The sequence below is a fragment of the Dipteris shenzhenensis genome, chromosome 1, assembly GCF_047967505.1.
Source record: "Dipteris shenzhenensis isolate YYH24624 ecotype China chromosome 1, Dip_SZ_1.0, whole genome shotgun sequence".
NCBI classification, from domain to species: Eukaryota; Viridiplantae; Streptophyta; class Polypodiopsida; order Gleicheniales; family Dipteridaceae; genus Dipteris; species Dipteris shenzhenensis.
Window position 1 is genome coordinate 9,097,870 of NC_141596.1, and position 27,843 is coordinate 9,125,712.

At 45.7% G+C, this 27,843-nt stretch overlaps 1 protein-coding gene across 3 annotated transcripts in view; it reads left to right on the plus strand.

The window, feature by feature from the left end:
- Window positions 1-27,843, plus strand: part of SAE2 (SUMO-activating enzyme 2) — a 106,129-nt gene that overhangs the window by 22,173 nt on the left and 56,113 nt on the right. For all 3 annotated transcript variants that reach the window (XM_087401557.1, XM_087401641.1, XM_087401718.1), the window contains one exon: window positions 8,413-8,514. In XM_087401557.1, coding sequence (XP_087257683.1) covers window positions 8,413-8,514 — 102 coding nt within the window. The remainder of the gene's footprint in view (window positions 1-8,412; window positions 8,515-27,843) is intronic.

Below are 27,843 nucleotides of genomic sequence, written 5' to 3' on the forward strand. Positions count from 1 at the left end.
CACTTAACAACACAGGTACTAACCTTTGAGAAGGTCCCGCCAATTGCATCTGCATATGTTCCGGATTGGGACTCTCTTGCATTTTCGCGTCGCATTCAGATATTATCATATTGGCCGTGCGACGGTCTTTGTTTAGTGGGTGGATAATCTTTCCACTGATGTTGCTGAAGGCAGCCGAAGCACAATCCTTCTTTTCTAGCTTTTTCTTTTTGCTCAGGGGTCAACGAGGACTTTGACCAAGCCCGGGCTGCCATTGGAGTTACTTTTCTTTTCACCCCAACGGTGGTACTTGTCTTTGCTTGTCCCTCAACCGGATTCACCTGCTTGGTTTGGCCACTTGGCTGCGAGACACTTGCCTTTGAAGTCCATTTCCGTTGAAATCTCCCTTTTCTCGGGTACTCATGCTGAGTCCTTGCCTGCACAAACCCACTAGGTCTGCCTCTGGCATCCTCATAGTTCAGGGCTACTGCAATAGATTCATCTAATGTAGTCACATATTTAGCCCGAACTTACATTTTAATCCTGTCGTTCAGTCCATAGATATAGTCTTTCAATTGAACCGACATAGGGAGAGGGTCTGTTATTTTCATAACACATTCCCTGAACTTGTCAGTGTACTCTGCCACCGACAAATTCCTCTGGCGAAAACTCGGGACTCTTCGTCAGGTGGAAGAAAGTGTTTCTTAAATTCAGCCTTAAACCCTTCCCAGGTGGTAGGGGCAACTTGATGTTTCTGTTGTTTTATATACCACCTATCCGCTGCCTCAATAAACAGGTGAGTGGTCTCGCGGATTTTCTTTAGATAAGATCTGATTTCACAAATGGCGAAGGCTTCTTCCCACTTGTGTAACCAAACCTCGATCACATCAGAACTGCGCTCGGTTATCCGACCAGCGTACTTTTCCGGTCTATAATTGGCAATATTAGGTACCTTGACCTTCGCACGTTCCGACGAGTGTATACTGGGCTCTGGCTCTACTGGAGCTTTGCCCTTTTCATTTCTAGATGGTCTAGCCGACAAGGCTTGCACCATCTCTCTAAGTTCATTTTGACCAGCGTTCACTTGAAGCTGCTGGTTCATGATTTGTTGTAAGGCATCTTCCAGCACAGAAATCCTACCCACCAGAGTAGGTGCTGTGGGTGGGACACTTGTTGTGTAGATCGCGCTCTAGATTCACCAGGATTTACCCTGGAATCTTGTCCCTGTGCCTCCATTCTTTCAAAAGGGAAAATAGAATTTTATTATTATTATTATTATTATTAATTATTATTTTTTCACTTCTTTCCGCACGCCAAAACTCCAAAAGTATATCACACTTCAAATTTCCCTTTGCTGTACAGGAATAAATAGACTGCTGTACAGGAATAAATAGACTGCAAACTGAAACTGAAAATTTGTATAGAAGGGAAAAAAGATGCCCCTTGGAAGCTCCACGAAGTCTTGAGAGGATACTCCTATCCCTGGTATTCAGATCTTCAATAAAATAGTCGAACCAACTTCAAGAATGAAGATAGGCGTTTTGATGCGCAGTAGTCTGGTTCAATATGAATTTCGTCTCTCAACTTCAGCCAAGAAATCCCGATTTATTTCCCTGGTCCTAAGCTAGCTGCAGATCAGCGAGTGTTCAAGACTGCTTCACGCCTGTCTTCCAAGATTCCTACGTGAACCGTACGTCCCTGCAATATCCTGGAGTCCTGGTCCCGAATTCCTTTGCGCGATTCCAGGTATGAACCTGCGATGACGTCCAACAGCTGCGCCGTTCATCCACGCTACCCAGATAACCAGCAGCTTGGCTGTATCGTCGTCCTGAAGGTAACCACCCGTAATCCTTGCATGATGCCAACGGATGAGACAGCTAAACCCGTGACCACCTAATAGCACACGTCGCTCGCCGTCACGCCCAATATACCCTGCGCTCCCTTCATACGCAACTCGTATGAATCCCATCGTCCAGCCTGAGCGCTTTGATACCAAATGACACATTACATACTAATCTCTGCCTTCTTTTCGTCGAATCACGGGCACGGGCAGAAAAAAACTCAGGAAACTTCTTCACGTCGATTCAAGCTCACAATCACAGGCGATGGCATCCAGATTATCCTCCCAGCCTATCTCATGGATTGCATGCACACAAGACACGTAATTCATTTTCTTCATGCCTATCCACAAGCCCACAAATCCCTAGATGGTTCCCTCCTGCCACATGTCATCATTTTAGACCTTTAGCTTGGTACACCATTTACCCCTCTCTTGGGGCACAATTAAAACATTTGCCCCTTGGCATTCTTACACATTTAGGTGCACCTAGGCCTGAGCACTCAGAATCACCTAGTCGATGCCAATACACCCTCACCTAGGACCTTGGCAGTTACTTCCCTTGACCATTTAATTTACGCACATAAAATATTACAGAAGTCGGTCCTCTAAGGGAAAATGCCCACCGATCTTTCCGAGGTCATGCTATCTCGGCTAGAGCATAACAGTTGACTTCAGTCAACCAGAGCATTCTGACTTGAGCACATCATGGGGGGGGGAGAGAGAGATATAGATTAACCTGTGAGGCTGCATACTCTCTTTGGGCAGCAAGCAAAAATGTTAGGATCATACATGAAAGAACCCTTGAAACACCATGGTAGGGCCTTAGACAAGGAACACCCCTTGGCAAGATCAATCACAAGCACCAATACCCAAAAATGGATGACAATCTATTCATAGAGCTGTGATTTGTAACTCTTTATACATGATGATCTAAGGAGCAAATTGCATTTGAGGAAGTAAAGGATGCTTAGTCTATGGAATCAACACTTGTGACTCTTTATACATGATGATCTAAGGAGCAAATTGCATTTGAGGAAGTAAAGGATGCTTAGTCTATGGAATCAACATTAGCATGCAGCCTCTAGCTGCCTCCTCCTCTCTGCCCTTGCTATGCATAAAATGAATGAAAATATTTCTATGTTTGAGTTAAAGGTTCTCTGCCTTGAGTAGTCCCTCTAAAATGAATGTTTGAAGTGTCAATAAGAGGTCCTTTGCTCTGGGTTGTCCCCCAAAAATGATTGTATTGTGTTTTACTTTGGTTGATGGTATCGACCACCCAGTACAGAGAAAGGGGGGATGACGAGTGATGGTTTGCCTTTGCCGGTCGCAAGCTGACTGAGAAGTCACTCTCACACGGGAGGTGTTGGATAGTTGGACTTGCTCTTTGCAGTATTGCGGTGGAGGGGGGATCGGTCTACTCTTGCATGTTGGGTCTGACTCTCTTTGCTTTGAAGGGGGGTGTGTTAAGCAACTACAATCCCCAATTTCTGGGGCAAACATACCAGCTTGCAGGCCAGCCAAAAGGTCAGTCAGCAGGGCCAAACAAGTGGCCAGAAATGGCCGACCAGATCTGGCCGACCAGAATTGGCCGACCAGTCGGCAGGCCCACCGACCAGCTGGCCGACCAGCTGGCAGGCCCACCGACCAGAGCTGGCCAAACTCCTAAGGTCAGGCCTATAAAAAGGCTACCTACCCCCTTCACTCTCTTGGGACAGGACCTGCAGCTGCTCCTCATCTCCTCCATCCTTTGCTGCAGCCCCTCCTGCTCCAGATCTGCCCCTTCTGCTCCTGATCTACTCCTCTGCTCCAGATCTACTCCTCAGTCAGCGGGCCAAACAAGTGGCCAGAAATGGCCGACCAGATCTGGCCGACCAGAATTGGCCGATCAGTCGGCAGGCCCACCGACCAGCTGGCCGACCAGCTGGCAGGCCCACCGACCAGAGCTGGCCAAACTCCTAAGGTCAGGCCTATAAAAAGGCTACCTACCCCCTTCACTCTCTTGGGACAGGACCTGCAGCTGCTCCTCATCTCCTCCATCCTTTGCTGCAGCCCCGCCTGCTCCAATTCTGCTTTCTGCCATCTTCTCCTACGTCTGAACATAACCTGCAGCTGCTCTACACCTCCTCCATCCTTTGCTGCAGCCCCTCCTGCTCCAGATCTGCCCCTTCTGCTCCTGATCTACTCCTCTGCTCCAGATCTGCTCCTCACCACCTAGGGCAGCTCCAGCCCTTCATCATCTTCATCATTATCGAGCTACACAGAGGACTGCGTTTCGCTCCCTCTGGTGCTATTTTTTCTACTGTTTCTCTACATGGAATCATCTTTTTGATTCACCTCAGCCACGGTCCTTGAGACACGGCGGCTTGAGGTTCTTGTATTCAGTTTTTCATATTACCAAACAGGCACTATGTTTTCTGAGTTCCGTTCTTCAGTTGTGTCTGAGTAATTCTCTATATGGTATCAGAGCCATGGTGATCTAAAGATCCCAGATCTCTGGTGATCTAAAGATCCTGCTTCTTCATGGAGGCCATAGGTACGGGGAGCGTCACTCCTATGAACATATCAGATTCCTCTTCATTCCGCTGTGCACTACGGGAGAGACCTCCATCTCTACTCCCATCCCTCCCTCCCTTTCTTACCTCCATCTTCTACTCCCATCCCTCCCGCCCTTTCTAACCTCCATCCTCTATACATCCCTCCCTCCCTTTTCGGTTTCAGGCTTGACCCTCCCCATTCCTTCGAACAAGGAGGTCATGATCCTTCACCTCTCCCTCCATCGGCATCGACTTCCAGGATCTACAAGTTCTCCCTAGGCGGGACCCTTTCTGTTCAGATGTGTCTTGATGTTTCGAATCTTCTACATGCATGGAGGCGGGGATAGACTCCTCTCCTCCGAGGTCCAAGATCGGGCACACACCAGCTCACCGTTCAGCTCCGATCTCTTCCTTTGGGGGAATCCCACCATCTCTGGATTATCAGTGCTGCTACGAGATATTTGTTCTTTACCTTTGCTTTTCCCTCCACCTTTCGGCGGTGAGAGGGGGTGGCTTATTCTCTCGAGCTTCACAGTGTTCTTATTTCTACTGATCATACGTGTAACTAAGGCACTTGAGGAAGTGAACAATTCCCTTGCAAGGGCACTCCTCTTGTGACCTTCTCTGCATTTTTGCATTGCATCTCTTGGGCATTTCGCAAGGATAGCCACTGTCGACATCTCTACACGAAGCTCCAAGCACACAATGTCTGCCCCTCCAAATTGGCAATTGAGAGGGGGTGTTAAGCAACTACAATCCCCAATTTCTGGGGCAAACATACCAGCTTGCAGGCCAGCCAAAAGGTCAGCCAGCAGGGCCAAACAAGTGGCCAGAAAGGCCAGAAATGGCCGACCAGATCTGGCCGACCAGAACTGGCCGACCAGTTGGCAGGCCCACCGACCAGCTGGCAGGCCCACCGACTAGAGCTGGCCAAACTCCTAAGGTCAGGCCTATAAAAAGGCTACCTACCCCCTTCACTCTCTTGGGACAGGACCTGCAGCTGCTCCTCATCTCCTCCATCCTTTGCTGCAGCCCCGCCTGCTCCAGTTCTGCTTTCTGCCATCTTCTCCTACCTCTGAACATAACCTGCAGCTGCTCTACACCTCCTCCATCCTTTGCTGCAGCCCCTCCTGCTCCAGATCTGCCCCTTCTGCTCGTGATCTACTCCTCTGCTCCAGATCTGCTCCTCACCACCTAGGGCAGCTCCAGCCCTTCATCATCTTCATCATCATCGAGCTACACAGAGGACTGCGTTTCGCTCCCTCTGCTGCTATTTTTTCTACTGTTTCTCTACATGGAATCATCTTTTTGATTCACCTCAGCCACGGTCCTTGAGACACGACGGCTTGAGGTTCTTGTATTCAGTTTTTCATATTACCAAACAGGCACTATGTTTTTTGAGTTCCGTTCTTCAGTTGTGTCTGAGTATTGTCTATTTTTGATCGCTCCACTGCAAACCCTATCGTTTCTCTATAGGGTGCTGGAGATATATCAGTCAAAGAGAGTGTTAGTGTGTAGTACTAGGTGATCTAGTACCTAGTTTATGTATGTGAGTCTTGTGTGAGTGCCACGTGTCATCATGGGACTTATCTCATATGCACTAGGTGCTAGAGTGTGAGTGAGTAGCGTACATAAGGCTTGTACTTCACTTGTCTTGTCATACTTGATGAATGAATGAGAGCCTTTCATTATGTCTTCATTTGTGCATCATTTCCTCACACCCTAACCTTCTCTCTCTCTCCTCCTCTCTCTCTCTCTCTCTCTCTTCACCATGTTTCTAACACCTTGTGCTGCAGACCTAGCTCACAGGAGGCTGCCCACCTAGGCTGGTTTCCAGACAGCAAGGTGGAGAGGATCACTCTAGACAGAGAGTCTACAGTTGCTCAAGGTGGAGCACGCGGGCTCAAAGATCTAGAAGTGCTTGACATCTAGTAGGAGAACCTTTTGGTATTGTATCCTGTCCTACTTTGTGGACGGACGGAAATATAAAGTGTTGCTTCTATATTTGTCTTTGAGCATTGTCTATTTACTGGCTTGCACATCTATGCACATTAAGTTAAGAAGTTTGTGATTCCACACCCCACCCCACATTGTGTGAGCTCTTGGGCAATACTATCAGTCTTCCACTATGCGTACCCTCTGTTGGGTAATTTCTAATAAAATGCCCTAACTACTGTTGTACATGAGTGCCAAATCGGCATACAAAACTGAGCTGAGAAAACTCCCCTAACTATGACTATGGGAGATGGAGCTATGCTGCTGAAACAAACTGTCCAACCTCAACCCTATGCTATCCATCCCGGGCTGTGTGCAGCGTGAATGCTAGCCTTCGATTGCGATCTGGTACGGCTGCTGAAAGGCGGCTGTATGAGGCGTGGCACAAGGGCTGGAGGCTAGAGGACTAATTGCCAAAGTGAGGGGCATATATAGGGCTGGAAAACAGGCCAACCTGGCATGCTTTTTTTACCGACCTGACCAGGCGTTGACCGACCTGCTTGGTCGGGTCAGTTGACCCGACTTGGTCAGCTGTGAGGACTGACCTTGGGTGACCTGGTGGGCCTGCCAATGGGCTTCTGTAATGCCCCAAAAACCCTGCGAATATGCTGCGTTGGAATGCTGCGAGATGGTGACTGTGCAGCCAGTTGTCATTGCTACCTATGCTGGGCACTGGTGCATGTGACACCTAGCCATCCAATCCATGTAGACTGTAGATAATGATGATACGATTTGTTAAATAAATTTTTGGTATGTTTCAGGTTTCTTCTAATCCCCTTCCTCTCTGTTTGTCTGTCTGTCAGTCTGTCTCTTTCTCTCTCAGACTACTAGTTTTGAGTTTTGAGTTTTTGAGCTTGCTAGGATAGCACACAGGAAGGGCCCTAGCGAGCCCTTTTCCTCAGCCCACTGTGGCTTTTTTATTGTACCTTGTCTCATAGGCCCACATGGCCTCCCGAAGGTGTAAATATATATTTTTCTCTCATTGTTCTTTTGTTCGTTTTATGAAGAGTCTAAATTATAAGACTGAATATATTCTAGTCTTATGATGGTATACACGCACATGCATATACATACATATAATTTATATATGTGTGTGGGTGACATACATGTGTATGCATACATTTACATTAACATGTGATGGTATACACGCACACACATATACATGCATATGATTTGTATATGTGTGTGTGTGGATGACATACATGTGTACGCATACATTTACATTAACATATGATACACATATGCACAGACACCCATGTACCCAAAAAAATAAAAAATAAAAAAATAATGTGTGGGTATGTGTGTGTGTGTGTGTAGACATGTATATGTATATGCACACGCGCGTGGGCACGCACACACACATGCATATGTCTACACACGCATACACCTACACATAGTTTTGCAGAATTCCTGCAAAGAAGTTCCAAATTCCAAATGCAAGTGCAATTTGTCACTCAATGAGCATTTGTTGTTGAGGAACGGTATCCATTGAAAAATTGTTATTGTAGATGAGTACATGTTTTATACATGAGGAAGTTTGTGATTGAAAATTGATGAGGTTATGGTCACATTGTGCTCTTGATGGCAATCACAATTTAGAAAGCTCAATTGTCTCCTAAATGAAAGTTTGTCTCGTCTATTTTGAGGTGACAATTACTCACAGCAGCTTTGGTAATGTCTAGAATTGAAAATATCCAAGAGGATCTGCTTAAATATAAAAATGACATTAGGAATTACGTTCTTGAAAACGATCCTACAAGGATATTGAATCACCCCCAAGCTGAACCTCTAGGGTTTCCAATGGGCTAACGCTATGGAGTCTAGAATTCACAGTGACTGTGGCCAGATAATGAGAGCCCAGCCAATGATCTTTTCACAGCTAGCATTTTCTAGGCATCATATTTTTTCTATCTTTAAGTGTTTTCATTAATAAGTTGAGAGCATGTTTAATTTATTTGTTTGGAAATTGCTCCTACTAATGTTGATATTTGCGTTTCACAAAGTCACCTTAAGGTAGTTTAAGAAATATTTTCATTTTTATTGTTGGATGCTGTTTGGGCATAGGTAACAGTACATGTTAAGGAGCGAAGCGAGTGCTACGAGTGCCAATCCAAAGAATTGCCCAAGACGTATCCAGTTTGCACAATAACAAGCACACCTTCCAAGGTATGAGGATCCCTTTTTGTTACAGCTTCAACAACTTTCTTGGGAACAAACGTTGTTGAATAGTATCAAAGGGATCCAAGGTATGAGGATCCCTTTGTGTTACAGCTTGAACAACTTTCTTGGGAATAAACATTGTTGAATAGTATCACAGTTGGAGTTTAATGCTGCAGCATTTAAATGTCTAGTTGTAATTGAAAAGTTAGAGCATTGAATCCCTTAAATGTGAATGTATGCCATTTCAATAGTGCACCCTTTGGGAATCACGATAGCAAGTGAGAGCACTGAATGCCTTGAAATGTGCAAACGTATGCGATGTCTGATCGTGCACTTTTTGGGAATCACAGTAGCATGAGGAAGAAGAGAAATAGTACGTTGGGAGAAGATATTTCATCAAGATTTTTCATAACCAATGATACAATTCATGGATACACATTGTCTTTTTTTGAAAAGTTTTTCATATGGAAGGTAGAAAGCGGAATCGTAAAATCGATTGCAATGTTGACATAATTAAGCTAATCTAACTATTTGTATACGTTTATGAAAGGACATACTTCTATAAATGTCATCAATTATGGAACAACGTATTTTATGCTATTCATAGTTGAGTTGTTAGCTGTAGCAGGGAGAAAGCCTTAATCACTCTCTCTCCTACTCACTAATAACTGAACTGAGTGAATACACAAGTGGAGCTGTGGATGGAGTGTGAGAATCTGAGTGAGTAATATAAGGGGCTTTCGAAGAGAAAAGAATAATTGAATAACTGTCTGTCCAAAAGGGCTGAATACAACTGAAAGAATAAGTACTGTATGAAGGGACTAGCTGACCCTTGCTGCTGCTGCTGTCTGGAGCCGCGAACCAGAATCCTTAGATGTCGTGGATGGGGCAGATCTGTTGCTCCCTGGTCCTGGCCTGATCTTGGGCTAAAGACTGGTGATCTGTTGTTGTTGGATGAGAAACTACTGCCCTGTTCCAGCTTGAAGAATGAGGCCAGGGGGGTGCCTTTAATAGGCTCCCTTGGGCCCTAGAAACTGAACGACTAGGCCAAATCTGCACCGATCAGATCTAGATCCTTGGCATGGCCTACCTGCTGCAGTCTACCGACTGCCATGTGTCGCTGATGTGGGTGGCTGTACGGCTGTGTTGACATGGCTGTTATCTGGCTTCACTAACGTGGCTGCTGATACAGCTTTTGACATGGTAGCCAAGCATGCCACGGGTTGTGGATGCCCGTGACATCCCCTTCTTCTAGAACTGGAGTATGAACAAAGCTTCCCTACATGCTGAAAGTGGTGGTTGTCTTCAGTATACTTGGCTCATGAATCTGGATCTGATGGAACTGAATCTCAAGCTCCTCCTCCATCTTTTGGCTGAGATGGTAAGGATGCTTGTTGAGGGTGGTGATGATTCAAGCAGAAGCTCAATGCGATGACTCCGGTTGTACTGGTGGTAGGACGGAGGGAGTCGGGTCGCGATGGCCCTGCTGTAATAATACTTCCTGCTGGGGTTTCTGATTGGAGTGGTTGTATTGGTCAAGTTGGCATATGCCACGTAACTTCACTGCCCTCTGAACTGCTGAAATCAAAGGTTGATGAATAGTACTCTTTAGCCAAGAAATGAACTTACCCCCATGGCCTGTGATTTTAAGATCCAAGCCTTGGTTCTGCTAATCAGGGCAAACTTCAAATTGGTGCCACCATTGGGCTCCCAAGATAATATCTAGTGCCTGAGTTGGTGTGACCTTGAGTTGGTTGACTTGGATCCTTCACTCTTGTGCATGAGCTCTAAATTTGGGCAATTTTATATGCACTCTCATAATCCATGGATAATCTTATGGCCTGAAACTTCGGACATACCATTGGATATCTGTACTTAAACCATTGATAAACTTACCCATCTTTTGGTGTTCCTCATGTTGCAATTGTATGGACACCTGTGTAAACCTGTTGGCGTAATGGTTCATTGTCTTAGTGTCTCACTAGTGCATCTCGAAATATTGACTGCTATTTGTCCAGGTACTGAACCGTATCTTGATATCTTTCATGAACTTCGTCCGCCCATAATGAGGTGTCTCCACGTTGGCATCGTAATGGTCCTTCTGCCACTTGTGCCACCAGGTAACCGCCTCGCGTGTGAGGTGCATCGATGCATGAATGCACCTCTCTGTTAGAAATCTAGCATGGTATCATACTAAACTAAAACATGGAGAAGAGTGCAAGAGGAATGAAGCAAACACTGAGAGTGATTTTCATTGATGTGACCCCTGAATAAATAGGGCCAAGGACAAGACATTGAGCAAGAGTGCTTATGGGATAATTGTAGAGGTGCCACATGGCACACACTCAAGACTCAAGACAAAACTGAAACTAGACAAATGTAGACTAGAGAAATAGTACACCTAGTGTGCACTTATCTCCAACACCCTCCTTAAGTGGACACTAGGAGGAAGACAGAAGGACAAGACTAGAAGACAGACATAAAGACCGATAAACTGAGAGACAAGACAGAAGACATGACAGACAAAGATCCTGAGACACCCCTCCTCAAGTGATATCCTCATATGGGTCCACAAGGGTAGGGACAAGAGTGGATCATAGACAGACAGAGAGAGAGACAATCAGAAGATAAATGGGGACATAGACAGAAAATGCCAAGAGAATGTGGGTAGCTAATCCACAAAAGAGAGGCATATAGACTGATAGACAGAGTGTCAGAGACATATGACTGTAAGATCACACAAGATAGACACATAGACAGAGAGACTGACTGATTGTAGATAGACAGAGAGATGGACCTTGACAGATAATCCCTCCTCAAGGGCAATCCTCCTGCTAGAGTGGGTAATGCAGGGGTGCCTCTTGGATAGGGACAAAGATAAGTCCAAATAGACATGACATTACCCCATGATCTACATCATTGGTGATCAATGGTGGTAGATAGCATGAAAGCATAGACAAACGTGAGAGAGATGGGAAGGTCTTACCATATTTGGCAGTGTCTAATCCCATACAAAATAGAGTTCAGTTCTGAAAATTAATTTTGAAGAGTAAAATAGAACTGAGAATATTGCAGCACACAAACATACCACAGCCAGATTTTTACACGGCTGGATCAGCTGAAACAGGCCTGTGAGATGGAGTACAAAGCCACGATATCCAGAGAGATGACGGAGAATACGAGAGCTTTCATGTCGCTGTATCGGGCAGGAGAAGCCAGCGATGGGCTAGATGCAGCGTAGGCCTTGCTGGAAATGAAGAGGCAGAGGTGCAGAAAGGGGCGCGGTCCAGGAGGTGCAGGCAGCGCGAGCTCCAAAGCAATGCCGTAGGGAAGACGTGGGCAGCTCTTCAGCATGAACAGGGGCGGCAGCTCATAGGCGATCTTCATGGTTCGCAGCAGCAAGACCTTGAGCTTGAGCATCAAGGGAGAAGATGGCACAGATTTTTTTCCAGCAAGCTGGAGCAGAAGCAGCACGAACAGCAGCTGGAGAGGTGCGGCCTGTTGAAAGAGGTGAGCGCAGCAATGGCGGGCAGAACTGAGCAAGAACAGCAGCGGCTGGCAGAAATGGCGCGCAGATCTGGCAGAGAGATGGTGGGGCAGAAAGAGGCGGCCTGATGTGGTGGCGCAGAGAATGGCAGGGCAGACAGGAGCAGCCTGTTTCGGAGATGATGGCGACCAGCTGAGCGGGGCAGAAATCTGAGAAGAGGCGGCTCCTTCAGCTCACGAGATCGGGGTAGAAGCAGAGGATAGCTGGGAGAGGTGCGGCTATGGCTACAGCAGACTGAGGGGAGAGAAGAGGGATCTACATGGCTCTGATACCATGTTAGAAATCTAGCATGGTATCATACTAAACTAAAACATGGAGAAGAGTGCAAGAGGAATGAAGCAAACACTGAGAGTGATTTTCATTGATGTGACCCCTAAATAAATAGGGCCAAGTACAAGACATTGAGCAAGAGTGCTTATGGGATAATTGTAGAGGTGCCACATGGCACACACTCAAGACTCAAGACAAAACTGAAACTAGACAAATGTAGACTAGAGAAATAGTACACCTAGTGTGCACTGATCTCCAACACTCTCATTGCCTTTCGTAGGCACAACTGAGAAACAACTCTTGAATTGGTTGAGCTAAGAAATCAATACTAGAGGTTCGGCCTTACCATCATACTGAAGAACGTTGAGATTTTTGGGGAATGAAGCCTTCCTCATGGCTGAGTCTGCCCTTCACCTCCGGAGTGCCGACAGAAACTCAGTATGAAGACTTTGTATAAATGGATGCTCAAGTATGTGTGCTTGTGTGGATTTGTATGTGTGAGAGCATATGCTTATACTATGGTCCACACCCATTGTTGGGCGTTGATGAAGTTGTTAGTGGGGATGTCATAGGAGCTAGTCCCTGCTATGCGTGATGGAGTTTATGGTTTTCAACCTTATGAGTGACTATCACGAGATTGAAACTGCACTATGTTGTGTTTTTAGAGGATGAGTTTGGGCTTGTGCCTGGACTCATCTAGGTATATAAATGAAGCTTTGAACTGTCTCCCTGAAACCAGCCTCTAGATCGACAAGAGGGTGGTAAAACAACTAGCCAGCCAAAAGCCTTCACACAAAAAAATTCAGCAAATACTTAAAACACAGATTGGGAGAGCTAGAGTGCTCGTGCTCAAATACAAGGACACAGACTGGCACCAAAGCCTTGGCGCCCCTTTCGGTATTTCTTTATTAAATGGAGAGTCCAACAAATAGATTACACAATGATTCAAACCCACTTGCATTCAGTGTTCTTCCCACTCTCAATAGGGATCTATATCTCAAACATTAGCCCTGCCGGGCTCTGCTCTCACCCCCAAGTGACCATAGGAATCAATGCAAACACGTGCATAAAACTTGGGAGCTATTACTAGCAGCCCAATGTATGACCACACACTTCCCAGACAGCCACAAGTGTCCACTGACTCACTGGGATACGCAAACAATGGGTGAAAGCATGACTGATCTGCCCACAATGCAAGCATTCAAGGTGATCCCCTCTCCCAACTAGGCTTATCCAAAACAGCTCACAACTCAAGTGCCATCGCAACCAACTTGTCCCAGTCAACAGGAGGGGATTCAACTGGGCTCTACATGAGCTCGTGCAATCTAGCCTCAATGGTACCTTATCCCACCTGGAATTCAGCGTAACCTGCTGATGCATGAGTCCCAAGGCCTCAACAAACAGTCCACAAGAACGGTACCGCTGATCACTGCTAGCTATTCACAATTCTGTACAAAACTGTAGGGACTACTTCAGAATTCCCACGTAGGGCTGTACGGCCTGCACTAGGACTTGTACGGACTCCAAAATGCCTGCTTCAAGGACCCCCTCCCCTCCCCCCTTCCGTACGGATTGCCCAACACCGGTTGTACGGTTGTGTATGGAATATCTCAGAATGATATGGACTGCTCCTGCGTTCACCGTACGGGCTGTTTTCAAGGCATTCAATGCTTCGTCTTGTCCACAAAACCTTTAGCTTGTCTTTTTCCCCTCTCCGCGAAAACACCTTACGTGACTCCCCCCCCCCCCCTTGGGACCTTCCACAAACCACCTTGCTAATTGCATTTTGAATTGGCATGCCATGTGGCAGCCCACATTTTAAAAAATGCCCCCAGGTCCTAAGTGGTCAAGCCAATGACCAACTTAAAATCTAGTCTGCCCCTTGCCCCTTCTAGTGAGACCAAACCAATGGCCAATTTAGATTTCTAAGGTTATTTGGCCCCTCTTGGGCCTAAACCTCTCATTTACCCTCAAGGCACAATTCCCTAGGGGAAAAACTTGCACATCCACACCCCGTGGCCTTGTCAACTAGATTTCCAGGGTCGTGTCCTTTTCTAGGGTCGTGCCCACATGCAAGTACATAACTCATGCCCTCGTGACATACCTCTCTCTTGAAACATGGCAAGCGGCCTCGATTGCATATGGATGTTACAAGGATATGCTGTAACGGAAATACATGTGACTATAATCATGAAACCATGGATACGGTATTACCATTTGAGATAGCATATATGATTGTTTAGAACCTAGGATAGCAATCCATATAAACTGCAAAAACCAAGTCATAGTGACTAGTACACTGATCATAGAAGTCCCTGTTGGGATATCTCAAGGTGTATGCCTCAGGCACACCTTATGTTTCTATGTGTGAGTGCTAGAGGCACAGTTAGGTGCCCACAAGCACAGTTAGGTGGTGGAAAAGCCACATAGGATGATTGAGTGAATCTAGGAGCAGATTGAGGAGATGATTGAGGAGCTTTGAGGTCATCAGTGATGTCAGTGACCTTGTATGAGGTGCCTACTTAAGGACCTCTTTCTTCTTCATTCTATAAGCAAGTATTCTGAATTTGTGTCAACTCTACTCTTTCCTTTCAGTATTCCAACATGGTATCAGAGCCCTTTGATCCCCCTTGAGCCCATTTCTGCCACATCATCATCTTCTTCTTCATCTTCTTCTTCTCCATTTTCTTCTTTCTTCCCAAAATCTTTGAGAGCTTGGTTCTCCATCTACAAACAGCCATTGCCCAAACCCTCTGAGCTGGAAACTCCTCTAGTATGGGCGAACTTCCACCTGCAAGCAATTGAAGAAAAAACGTCTGTGGTGGCTGCCATTCTCCAAACAACGAATTTCTTCTGTTGCTCAATACTCCCTGCATACTCCGCCATTGCCTGAGCCCTCTTAGGAGTAGATGGGCGACCTCAAGACGAAGATTTTGAGCCATTTTTCAGGTCATTTGGTTCAGTAACGAGGGAGAAATCGTCAAAAGTGCGCACCATTTCGTCCAACCTCTGTGCTGGACCTTCTCTGGTATATGAGCTTTCTTTTGCTTCAGAAAGCCCTCTTTTCCTTGCTTTGAAGAGTGAGCTACAAGCCCTCCAAGTTCAGCTTTTCAGTTTTGACAGTTTTGGACAAGTTTTTGAAGATGATGCTACATAAAATGCTACTCTAGCATTTCTGGTTTTTTGAAGCTTTCAATAACTTCAGTACAAGTGTGGATTCAGTTTTGTTTTGACTTGCTAGACCTGGTTTTGATTGGAAAATGTTTATTTCATCCACTTCTATGAAGCATGTAAGAAGAAGCATCATTGTTTGAAATCTAGTCACTACTATTTGCTACATTAAGTGCTCATATTTTGGAAGTCTTTCAGTTATTTTTGCCTTGTAAGAGAGATAGACACTGCCCAATATCTGGGTTAGACCCTCTCATGGCTACCATATATAATCTTGAGAAGTTCAATGGAAAGGGGTTCCATACATGGCAAATGAAGGTAAAATTTGCATTAATGCGGGAGAACTTATGGGGACTTGTCAAATCTACTCCTACCGCTTCTTCTACGGCCTCAAATGCTGGGGAATCTTCAGCTCCAACACGACCGGCAAGGGATCCAGCAAGAGAAGAAAAAGCCTATGGTATAATTGCTTTAGCTTTGGGTGATGATTACATACATCATATATCTGACTTGGAGTCTCCATCGGAAGCATGGCAGAAGCTAGATTTGATTTTTGGTGCAAGCTCTCATATATCTAAACTATCACTTAAAATCTCTTTCTTTGAATTAAAGATGGCAAGTGATACTACTTTAACTGCCCATGTCAACTATATGCGGAGTCTTATGACTCAGTTAGCTTCTATCAACTCTCCTATCACCCCTGATGATGCTATGGCAGTACTACTTAAGAGTATGCCTGAAAGCTTTGATCACATTGTAAGCACTTTGAAGAATCTTCCCAATCCAAACCTTGAAGGCATTATCTCAGCTCTCGAAGAAGAAGAAAGACACATGGAGCTAAGGAAAGGCAATGACACTGCTTATGTTATGAAATTCCAGAAGGGCAAGTATTCTCCTTGCAATCACTGTGGAAAGACAAATCACCTTTCAAAGGACTGCTTCAAAGTTAATCCATGCAAGCACTGTGGCAAAAACAACCATAGTGAGAAGTTTTGCAGAGACAAAGCAAAGACAGAAAATGCAAATCTACTTACAGTGAATTTGCCTCCACAAGATGAGGCATCCCATGAAGATTATGCATTTTAAATCATCTCTATGTATGCTCCAGATCTCTCTTTTTATGTCAAGGTACTCAGCCTGGATAGTCCTCCAAAATGAATGAAAATAAACTATTGTGTGTTGTGTGTTTTGTAAACACCTCTGGTCACCTTATGATGTAGACCATGTGTATGTTTTGTTCCATGGTACCTCCTACAGACATTGTGTGCATGTACATGTAGGGGAGATCACCATTGGAAGGTCTGTTTGTATCCCTTTCTGTTTACCTTACACCCAAGGGAACCCTTGCTAGCATGAGAACCTAGCCATAGATTAATCCTTGACCACCATGAGATGGCATGAGAAACTATGAGACTAGATGTATCCTTGACATAGCCTGAGGCATTTCCTTGAGGGGGGGTTTGTTGGGATATCTCAAGGTGTATGCCTCAGGCACACCTTATGTTTCTATGTGTGAGTGCTAGAGGCACAGTTAGGTGCCCACAAGCACAGTTAGGTGGTGGAAAAGCCACATAGGATGATTGAGTGAATCTAGGAGCAGATTGAGGAGATGATTGAGGAGCTTTGAGGTCATCAGTGATGTCAGTGACCTTGTATGAGGTGCCTACTTAAGGACCTCTTTCTTCTTCATTCTATAAGCAAGTATTCTGAATTTGTGTCAACTCTACTCTTTCCTTTCAGTATTCCAACAGTCCCAAGGCAGATATAGTGCCAGTAAGCAGTACCTCAGGTGAAACATACAATGTCACCAAGCGATCTCTAGATATCTGAGCCTGTTTGTGGAAAAACAGAGGAGGTACTACCCCTCTTGAGCATTAGGCAATACTCCCCGACCTACGCTCTACTGAGCATGAAGGAGCCACAACTGAAGTCGGCTCAAGATGAAAAGCTTCTAGATAGAGCTGTAATAACTGAGGTGTATCTACCATATGATCATCATCCAGCCACTTTGCATTTGATGAAGAATAAATTCTGAATTGCACCAAGTAGCAGTGGGAGACTCTACCTCTCATCTTCCTTTTCTTATGTGCCAAAATCTGCTCTGGAACTAGAATCTCATCCAGCTCCTCAACGTGTGGTTGTATTTCAACAGGCATATCCTTTGGCACATCACCCTTGAAAGGCTTAAAGAGACTCACATGAAAAGCATTGTGAATCCTCCAATAATCCGGTAGCTTCAACTTGTAAGCTACATCACTTAACTTCTTTGAAACTTGAAAAGGCCCCTCTTCTTCTTCAGCCTTGCCTTTTCTCGTGAAGCTTTATTTATTGTTGGAGATCCAGTCAGCTACAAGATCAGTGATGGACTAGCCTATCTTTCACACTGATTTGTTGAGTTGAGCGCAAAAGAACCAGATCACCTTCATTAAATATTAATTCAGGACGATGACGATCAGCTGCCTTCTTTTGCTTTGCTTGAGTCTTTTGGAGAGCTAGTTTCACCTTCTTATATGCCACATCCATGCTTTCAACTTACTTATCAGCCTCAAAGATCTTATCCTTAGTATGCAAGGTAGGTGGAACTTTTTTGCCCCCTTCCACTATTTCAAAAGGAGCTTTCCAAGTGCAAGTATGCATAATATTGTTGTAAGCAAATTCCACCAAGGGCAAATACTGCTCCCATTGTGTCTTATGCTCAAACACATAACATTTGAGCAAATTAGGACTGTGAACTACCCATTTAACTGAGGATGAAGAGAAGAAGAAAATCTCAATATAGTGCCCATATTCTCAAAGAGCCATCTCCGGCTATGCACCAGCCAGGGCGACATGACATACGGAGGATTCCGCTCCGCTCCAGTCCTTTTCTTTTCTTTTCATTGTTACATCCAGATGTATTTGATTATGTATGAACAGACTTAGCGTTCAGCACGGGTGATGATGCTCGTTTCAGTAGCTTCACCCTTATTGTGATTTGTATCAGGTTTTCTTTCAGTCTCATAGACCCATCGGTCTTCCGAAGACTCTAATAAAATTTCTTTCTTTCTTTCTTTCTCCAAAGAGACTCGTCATACTTAGATCTCTCACTTACGATAGATTAAGGCATCCCATGATATTTGAAAATGTTCTGCATGAACAACCCTGCCATGTGATCTGTTGTAATTTTCTTCCTCACCGGAATGAAGTGTGCATGCTTGCTGAACCAGCATATAGTAGTCCAGAGACCATCATTCCCTGTAGGTGTCCTAGGAAGATCAAATATGAAATCTATGGCAATGCTCTCCCCCGGTCTATCTGGATTAGCAATGGCTACTCTTCTGCTTGTCAAACTTGATCTTCTGGCAGATGATGCATGTTCTAACAAAGGCATCCACATCCCGTCTCAAAGCTGGCCAATAGAAAAAGTGCTCCACTGCTTTCACAGTGGCATCAATGCCTCTGTGCCTTGCATACAGTGGAGCATGACTTTCGATCATAACCTTTGCCTTAACTGCTTTGCGACACAAAGGTGTCCATGCATCATAATAAAGCCATCTGTGAGAGTATAATGATCATGCTGCTGATTATTAGACAGCTGGTCATAAATCCTAGAGAAATCCTCATCCTGAGCATACTGGTCCTTCATTGCATCCAACTCACTGTGGTAAGCAATGGTAAATGTGGAAACCTGAGGCTCCCTTGACAATGCATTGGCCACTATGTTCTTTTTACCTTCCACATGTATTCCTTGGTGTGTGCCTTGTAGGCCTAGTTACAGTCAGTTGGTACAGGTAGTACATGTACCACTTAGGACAATTAGGACACTTAGTCCAGTTAGGGCACTTTGCCCTAGGGTTTTGTTATATTGACTCTCTCTTGAGCCTCCACTTAGTTTTGCAGCAATTCATTATAGCAGCTCGTTTTGTCTTCTCTCCTTCATTTTTGAGCTTCCATTGATTGCCCTAGCCTACAATGGTATCAGAGCAGGTCAGGGATTCATTCCTACAGCCATTGGCAGCTTGTTCAAGCTGTTCGGCTGCCCTTGGGCCTCTCTTTCCTGCTGGTTTGCTGGTTTCTACACACCCGTGAGCATGTGGCCTCTGTAACTACTTTTGTTGGGAGAAGTTTGTATTTTTCGTGTGAAGACTGCAGTTTGGAGCACCCATTGTGAAGGGAGACTTCTGTCGGGAGAAGTTTATCTTTTTCGTGTGAAGACTGCATTTTGGAGGACCCATTGCGAAGGCAGACGCATTTCGCAGCATTTCCATTCATTTTCTGCTGCACCGAGTTCACACGTGCGAATTCTTGCTACTGTACGGATTCCATACAACAATACGGCTGCTGTACGGATGCATCAAAGCCTGTACGGACAGCTGCCTTCAGCCGTGTGGTGCATTTAGGGTTTGTATGGACTTGTTGCTGCCTTGTACGGACCTGTTGCTGCAGCACGTGTGAGCTGTACAGATTTTTGGAGGACTGTGCAAGATCATTTAATGCAGTACGAATCTGTATGGACAGATTTGCTGCATCTATCACTGCTGTACAGTGCATTTATGACACGTATGGTGCTGTACGGTCCTGCCTCGGGAAGCGTGCCAGCATTTGAAGCCTTCTCACAGCTGATTTATTCATTTGGTGGCTCATTCTTGGGTTTTGGAGCTTGTTATTGCGATCTGGAGGTCTCTCCCAAGCCCATTCCTTCTCATTTGGCTTTCCCTTGCCTTGGCTGCGAGTTCCCCTCTATTGATCACCTTCCTCTCATTTCGAAGTGTTCTCCTCCTCGTGGGAGTACTTTCTCTTGCTGTAACTCTCATTTCCAGCCTTCTCTTTGCATCTCTAATTGCCATTTGCTGTCTTTTTCACCTCCCTCAAGGGTGAAACCCTCTGCCCACATTTGGAGCCTTTTTCTTGATATATTTTCGGGCTAGATCCTTGGGTAAGACTTTGTTGCATTGGCTCTTTCCAATTTCTGCAAATCAGCCATTTCTTTGCTTCATTTGCATTTTGGAAAGGCCTCGTCTTGCCTTTTGGGGAATTTTTTGCAACAGGTACACCTTGAGACAGCATAGTCTTTTGCTGTGAAAAACTTAAGCTTGAGCATCGTTTTGCCTTTTGATTTTGAGAGGTTTCCCTTCTCTCATTTGCCTTGCCAGTTGGTGCATTTGCCTTGAATTTCAGCACCATGAATAGCAACAAGGATGATTTATTTGGGATGCTTGGGGTTGAGGACAAGCTTGATGGTACAAATTACCCCATGTGGGCATACATGATGGGGCATGTTTTGGTTGCCAAGAATTTATGGAACATTGTTTCAGACGCTGAGGTCAGGCCTACATGTAATGCAGCTTCTGGTGCTACACCTCTTGCCCTTGGTACTACAAGTACTGCTTCAGGCTCATCTGGTGATGGGTCTAATGCTACTTCTGGAGCTGTTGCATCTTCTACTACAAGTACTTTGCCTCCTACACAGGAGCAGATTCAGTGGGATGGTCGTGATGCCAAAGCACATGCCTTGATTGCTTTTTTAGTTAAAAGGGTCATTATCCCTCATATCGGGTCTTGCAAGACAGCAAAGCAAGCGTGGGATCAGCTTGCATCCTTATATCAGGTGCGGAATGAGGCGCGGGTTGCCTATCTCCGCAAGCAGTTGAAGGACTTGAAGCTTGCAGAGGGTGGTAAGATGGATGCCAGTGTGAAGGATTTGAAAGAGTAGTTGGCTAACCTTGATGAAGTGGTACTTGATTCTCGGCTTATTTCTTATACCCTTGATGGGTTGCCCGACTCTTATGAGGGTTTTGCTACTACATTGAGGTTGGTTGCAGGGGGCAATGCCAACCATATTCCTTTGACCAGCTGGTTGCCCTCTTACTTCAGGAGGAACAACGCCGTGCAAATCACAATGCTTCTATGGCTAGTGATCAAGCCTTTGCTGCCCAGCATAAAAACAAAGGCAAAGGCAAGGTTTTAGCTGGTAAACCCCCTCATTCACATGCTGGTTACTCTCATGATGCTTCTTCTTCGGGGTATAAGAAGAAGACGAAGGGATGCAACTATTGCAGGAACTTGGGCATGACGTTTTTGAATGCAGGAAAAAAATTGCGTCTCCAAACTGATTAAGAAAATCTGTCTGCTCTTTATCTAGCTTGGAGATTACAAATTGTGGATTGTCAGACTTAGTATCCTTTGCAAAAACTAAATACGCAGAAATATGATGTTTCATTACTGAGCATATAGCTGAAGTAGATACAACAGGGACTCTCCCTTAAGTTTGACATCCAATACATGCTTCTTCCCTCTATGCTCCAGGGAAATCTTCCGATTGTAAGTATCCACCAAAGCATGAACTGTGTGACACCAAGGCATACCCAGCAAAACATCACAGCCTTGAAAAGGCATTATATAAAATTCCTTATTGTCCACGAAGCTCTGTATGTGCAAACGGAGCTTTCCAATGATAGGGGTAACCAGAGAGAAAGAAAGAAAGAAATTGACTAGCTCATTGGCAAAGAGATCCAAGCGGCTCCCTGAGCTCTTGCCTCAGCTCCTCCCTCCCGCCTCCTTCTGCCACAGCCTCCACCTCCGCCTCACCTCCCTCTTCCGCCTCCCTCTTGCATCTTCTCCTCTCCGCCTTCTTCTACCTCTCCCTCACCTCCTTTCGCTCGCAGGCCGCATCTCCCCGCATTCCCCTTCCGCCCTCCCTGCCTCCTCCCTCCGACAGCCTCCACCCTCGCCCCCGCTCCTTCACGTCTCCCTTTCGCCGCCTCGCCTCCTCTCGCCACCTCACTGCCCTCCCTGCTCCTCCTCACCTCCTTCTCCTTCTTTCCGTTCTCTCCTTTCGCCCTTGCTACCTCCCCGCCCTCTCCTCTCGCCCCTCTGTCTCCTTTCGCCTACCTTTGCCTCTCGCTTCTTCTCACCTCTCCGCTTCCTTTCCTCCTTCCACTCTCTCTCATTCGTCTTCACCTTCTCCACCTGGCCTCCTCCTCGACTCTCTCCCTGCCTTTCGTTCGTCCCCTCTTCAGCCCCCCTTCGCCTTCTCTTTGAGGGCTCTCCCTCTCCGTTGGTAGCCAACTGCAGGGGTGTGTTTCCACGCAACTGGCCCTTGGTTTCTTCCCCACCCTTTGGGTAGCGATGAGCGTTTGTTTGTCTCCAGGAAAGATCTTCTTGGTGGTGACCCTTGGTCTGGCCAGAGGATCTCTATGGCAGCATCCTCGAATCCCACAACCGTTAAGATTCTTCTTTCCCCAATTGACAAGCAACAGGTGAAGCATGCAGTTTGGTCACTTTAGGACAAGGCGATCGTGGGCAGAATTGTGGGCCTCGTGCCTACAAGGAGACGGGTGCGAGAGTGGATCCAGACGAGCTTGGCACTAGAGGGAGACCACATTCAGGAGGTAACCATCTATGGAAGAGGCGTATTTCTCATCCAGTTGAGCTCCCCCAACACTGCCTCGACACTCGTGGAGCAGAGCCCCATTCTCATGGGCCCGGATTTGGTGTACCTCTTTCCTTGGTACCGTGGCTTTACAGTGGAGGACATGGACACAACACACCATGTTCCCCGTTTTCCGGTTACTCTCCGCTTCCCAGGGCTCCCAAAGGACTATGGAGCCATCCTCCCCTTATTGGTCGGTCATTGGTTTTGCCACGGTGAGTGATTGTGATTGTTTTATTCTTCGTTTCCAAAACAGCCCCAACATGGAAATGCTATGGTATTCGTAGTAACACATCACAACCATTCAACAGCATAATATAGAACTCTTCCGTGTCAACGTAGCTCTGAATATGCATCCTCAGCTTGCCTGTCACTGGAGTAACTGATTGGTTGAGCCCCGGGCAAGCCATATCCGCATCACACAAAGGACCCCTCTCTTCTGCCCATATTCCCAGCTTTCCAACAAGCTATGGAGAAATAAAGTTGGCCTTGGCTCCCAGATAAAAAAAAACATCTGCCCGTATTTCTAGCTTTCCAGCAAGCTATGGAGAAATAAAGTTGGCCTTGGCTCCTAGATCAAAAAACATCAGAGCTGTTTGGTCTCATATCTTGCCCCATGCCCGACATAACTCTGTAGCATATGTATTCTCAACAGCCCCGACCACAGTGGGTTTGGGCTTCTTATTCTTTTGATCATTCCTCTTCTCTTCCGTATGCTCACCCTGCTAAGTAGGAGGGAACTTCCTCTTCTTGTGTAGGCACTCAAAAGCCCTGTGGCCCTCCTCCTTGCAAATATAACATTTATTGGCATCATACATTTTTTATTTTTCTTCATCTGACATACGGGTACGAGATGATACTCCTCTCTGTCTTGCAACAAACTTCGCTTTCATAGGCTGCGAGAATTTTCTAAACTTCTTAGGAGAGCCCGTCTTGCTGCCCATTGACTTAGGTGTCTCCTTTGGCTAGTGGCATTCTCAATCAATTGGGACATATTGGAGACCTTTATCTTTGTGCAGTACTCTCGAATCTCCTTTGGCAGCCCGCAGCACAGACAGCGCTACATGCTTGCAGGAATTCACTGGCAACAAGGCTTCTCAAAACTTCTTATTGTTGTCTTCCAAATTTCTGCAATTCGTTGCATCTAATTTGTACCACGTGGTCATGATATCTACCTCGAAAGTGGTAGTTAACCATGCGGCTGAGAACACCTGTTTGAATTCAACCATGTGGTAGGTGCTCTACCTTGCAAAAGTAAGTTGGTCCACCATTGGAGCACTGCCTTTCGAACTTTGGAAGACTCTGGAAAGTGTCCACCTGAGTAGGAAGCATCAAATTGTTGCACCGAATGTCAAAACCTTCAATCTGTCTTGCATCCCATTGAAGGTTTTGAATTTCACAGCTGCCCCTCCCCTTGTAATCTTTCAGCTTGCCTTTAGGGATGAGATTACCATGAACAGGGGGCTGTAAAAAGGGCGGAGTCATCATTGCTCCCGCATTTTGGGCCATATCACCCGGACCTATGGTGGGGGTAAACATTCTGGGTCCCACTCCCTACATCTATGGCATGTTCCAAGTATTGCCCATCGTCTTAGGCATTCTTGTCTGCATATTGGCCTGCATCCCAAGATTTGTGTACATCATGTTGGCATTTGCAGGGGGCATTCCACCCATCATAGGTTGCTGGAAATTCTCATGCTGCCCATAAATGCGCCTGGCATTCCGGACCCATCTGTGGGCTGTCCCACCATTGCTTGAAAAACTGATCCCCCTCTGAAGTATCTTGGATGCATCATGGGCTGAGGGAGGACTTGCTCTCCTTGATTGATTGAATGAAAGTTATTGGCATTACCGGCTACAGGGGTGACTGTGGGCATCTCTGGTGGCTGTTCACTGAAAGATAAATGCTTGTGAGTGTTCTTATGCTTTTTATGCTTCTTTTGAGCTGTCTTTTTGCCTCCAGGGGGAGCAATAATAGTATAGGAGGAGCTTGCTTAATCTCCAATGAAAGTCTGTTGCAACTGTGACAGGGCTTCTACTCCACTTTGCATTTGAAACTGAAAAAGGGCATTGATCAAGTTCCTCTGTCTCATCTACCTCATCCTGTGAGTTTTCAGTGGCATGCTTAGGAGAAACAGGCTGTGCCCCACTGTCTTGCTCCTCATCACCCCCGCTGATGCTATGCTCCTCCTCAAAACTCTCCGATGTTGTGTCTTCCTCTTGCCCCTCCTGCTCGGAGATGGTCAACGATCTCTCACGGTGTGACATGCTTGCAAAGATTGATGGCTACAACAAATAAAATGCAATGAAGGTGTCCTTCACCCAATGCTACTAGGGCTCACCTCTATAGGAAGAGCGTGACAATCTCGGCAATGGAACCGTTGTAACCGGCCTTCAAAGAACTAAAGGGCAGTAATCCTTGTCTACTCAATCATAAACCTCATAAATAGCCACAATGCAAGCTTCAGTCATTTTAGTCACTTAACAATACTTAGAAAAATAAACTTTAACAACAACATTGGGGAGGCTAGAATGCCCCTGCTGAGTGAAAATAGTACACAACACGCCCACTGGTTCCAAATGCCTTGGCACCCCTTTCGGTATTTATTTAATGCTTCTGAATGGAAATGCTTTACACCAGGGGTTCACCCTTGCACTGTTCTTCTTTGCAAATCCTCTGTCTGTCTTCTGGGCATCTAATCCAAGTGCACCACTAGAATCTAGCTGGCAAGACATACTTAGGCATCGACTTTTGACCTGACCCAACTGAAAGGCATCCAAGCATCCAAATCACTAGCAAATTGTACCCCAAGCGGCCTCAAGGCTTTCACATGGGACACACTGGCCCTTTGGCCCTCCCCTAGGCACATCCTTTGCTTTTGAGTACTTGCTTACACCTATGGGGACTAGAAAAGACTCCAAACAACAGAGAAACACTGGAGAAAGCTTCAAATCAAAAGAGAGCAATTAGAAACAAAATTGGAACCCATACCCGCTATCTGTGGCAGAGGGACGAGCTCTTTCCTTGCATCTATTCTCAGTCCAGGCTCCCCGCAGGGTGCAGGAGGTTTCTAGCTACCAGGAGAAGAGGAAAATGAAGAACGAGAGCGGAAGAGGGGCAAGGAAAGGGTTGAAGAGGACACATGCCTACAGATCTTCCCCAAAGCCTCGGGATCCGTGCCTCAAAATTTGTGCCCTAGTAGTTCGTATAGCCCACAAAAGCCACTTTGTACAATTCGTACAGATGTATGGATAGCATTAAATGCGTCGTACTTGCCTTAGGAGTCGTCGTACACTTGTCTCAAGGGTCTCGCCTTTAGCCAAATAGCAGCTGAGCTGCTGTGGGTGGAGTACAAGAGCTGAAAAGGAGGTCAGAGCAGCAACAAATGGAAGTCAAAGCAGCGAAAACAGTTGGGAGAGCCAGACAAAATGCAACAAAATCTATGTCGGGAGCTTCTGCTAGGCCTGGAATGCTCTAGGAGGGTGAGGGGAGAGAGATGGTACGTGGTGTAGGCCATCCTATGGGCTATCCACAGATGCCACTTATTCCTTGGTATGTCCCTTGTAGGCCTAGTTATAGTCACTTAGGACTATTGGTACAGTTAGTTCATGTACCATCTAGGTCAGTTAGGACACTTAGTCGAGTTAGGGTAGTTAGCCCTAGGGCTTTGTTATGTTGGCTCTCCGTTGAGCCTCCTCACTTGTACTTGCAACATTTTCATTACAACAGCTCGTTTTTTGCCTTCTTGCACTCATCAGGAGGAGCAAAGTCGTGCAAATCGCAATGTTTCCATGGCTAGTGATCAAGCATTTGTAAGGTAAAGGCAAGGTTTCAGCTGGAAAACCCTCTCATTCCCATGCTGATCATTCACATGGTGCCTTTTCTTCAGGGGATAACAAAAGAAGAAGAGATGTAATTATTGCAGGAAACCTGGGCATGATATTTCTGAATGCAAGAAGCGCATAGCATCGGAAAAGAAGAAGAAAGAGTCTGGTCTTGCAGTATGTGGTTCTTCCAGTGCAGAATATCAACATGAGTCTGCTAATTTTGCACAAGACCAACATTGGGCTTTCTTGGTTACATGTCAGTATAATCTTGATGTTCATGATGCTTGTATGGCAGTTTCAGATGTTCATGATGCCTGGTTCTTTGATAGTGGTGCTAGCAAGCACATCACTTCTCGCCGGAAGTTATTCAGCCCATTAGAGCATACATCTCAGGGGGGCAGTGTCACATGTGCCAATAATGCATCATATACCTTGAAGGGTATTCGACAAGCTGCTCTTACTTCTGTCTCTGGTGGTATTCTTCCTCTAGAGCATGTGCTTTATGTTTCAAGCATTCGTAAGAACCTCATTTCTATTTCAGCTATTGCTACATGTGGCTTTCAGGTTCTTTTTGATGGTGTTAGGTGTGCAGTGGATGATGCTACACATGCCTTTACCATGGTTTTGACTGGCACATTATCTAGAGGTCTTTATAGACTTGATGCTTATGACAGATGTTTGGATGATGATGCTGCACTTGTTGATGCACATGCCTTTGCTCTTGATTCTACCATGGCAGATACTCATTTGTGGCATGAGAGGTTTGGACACCTCAATTTCGGAGCCCTGGTGAAGTTATATAAGGAGAATATGGTTGTTAATCTTCCCAAAATGCATATGCCTACAAAACATGTTTGTGAACCATGCTTGCTTGGTAAGATGCACTGTGCTGCGTTTCCCAAGGATGTGAGAGTTGGTGCTTCACGTAAGCTTTATTTGGTTCATAGTGATGTTTGTGGACCCATGAGGGTTGCAGACCTTGGGGGGTTCTACTATTTTGTCACTTTTATTGATGAATTCACCAGGTACACTTGGATTTTCGCATTGAAATCCAAATTTGAAGTTTTTTCATGCTTCAAGCACTTTATTGCCTTGCCTGAGAATGAGA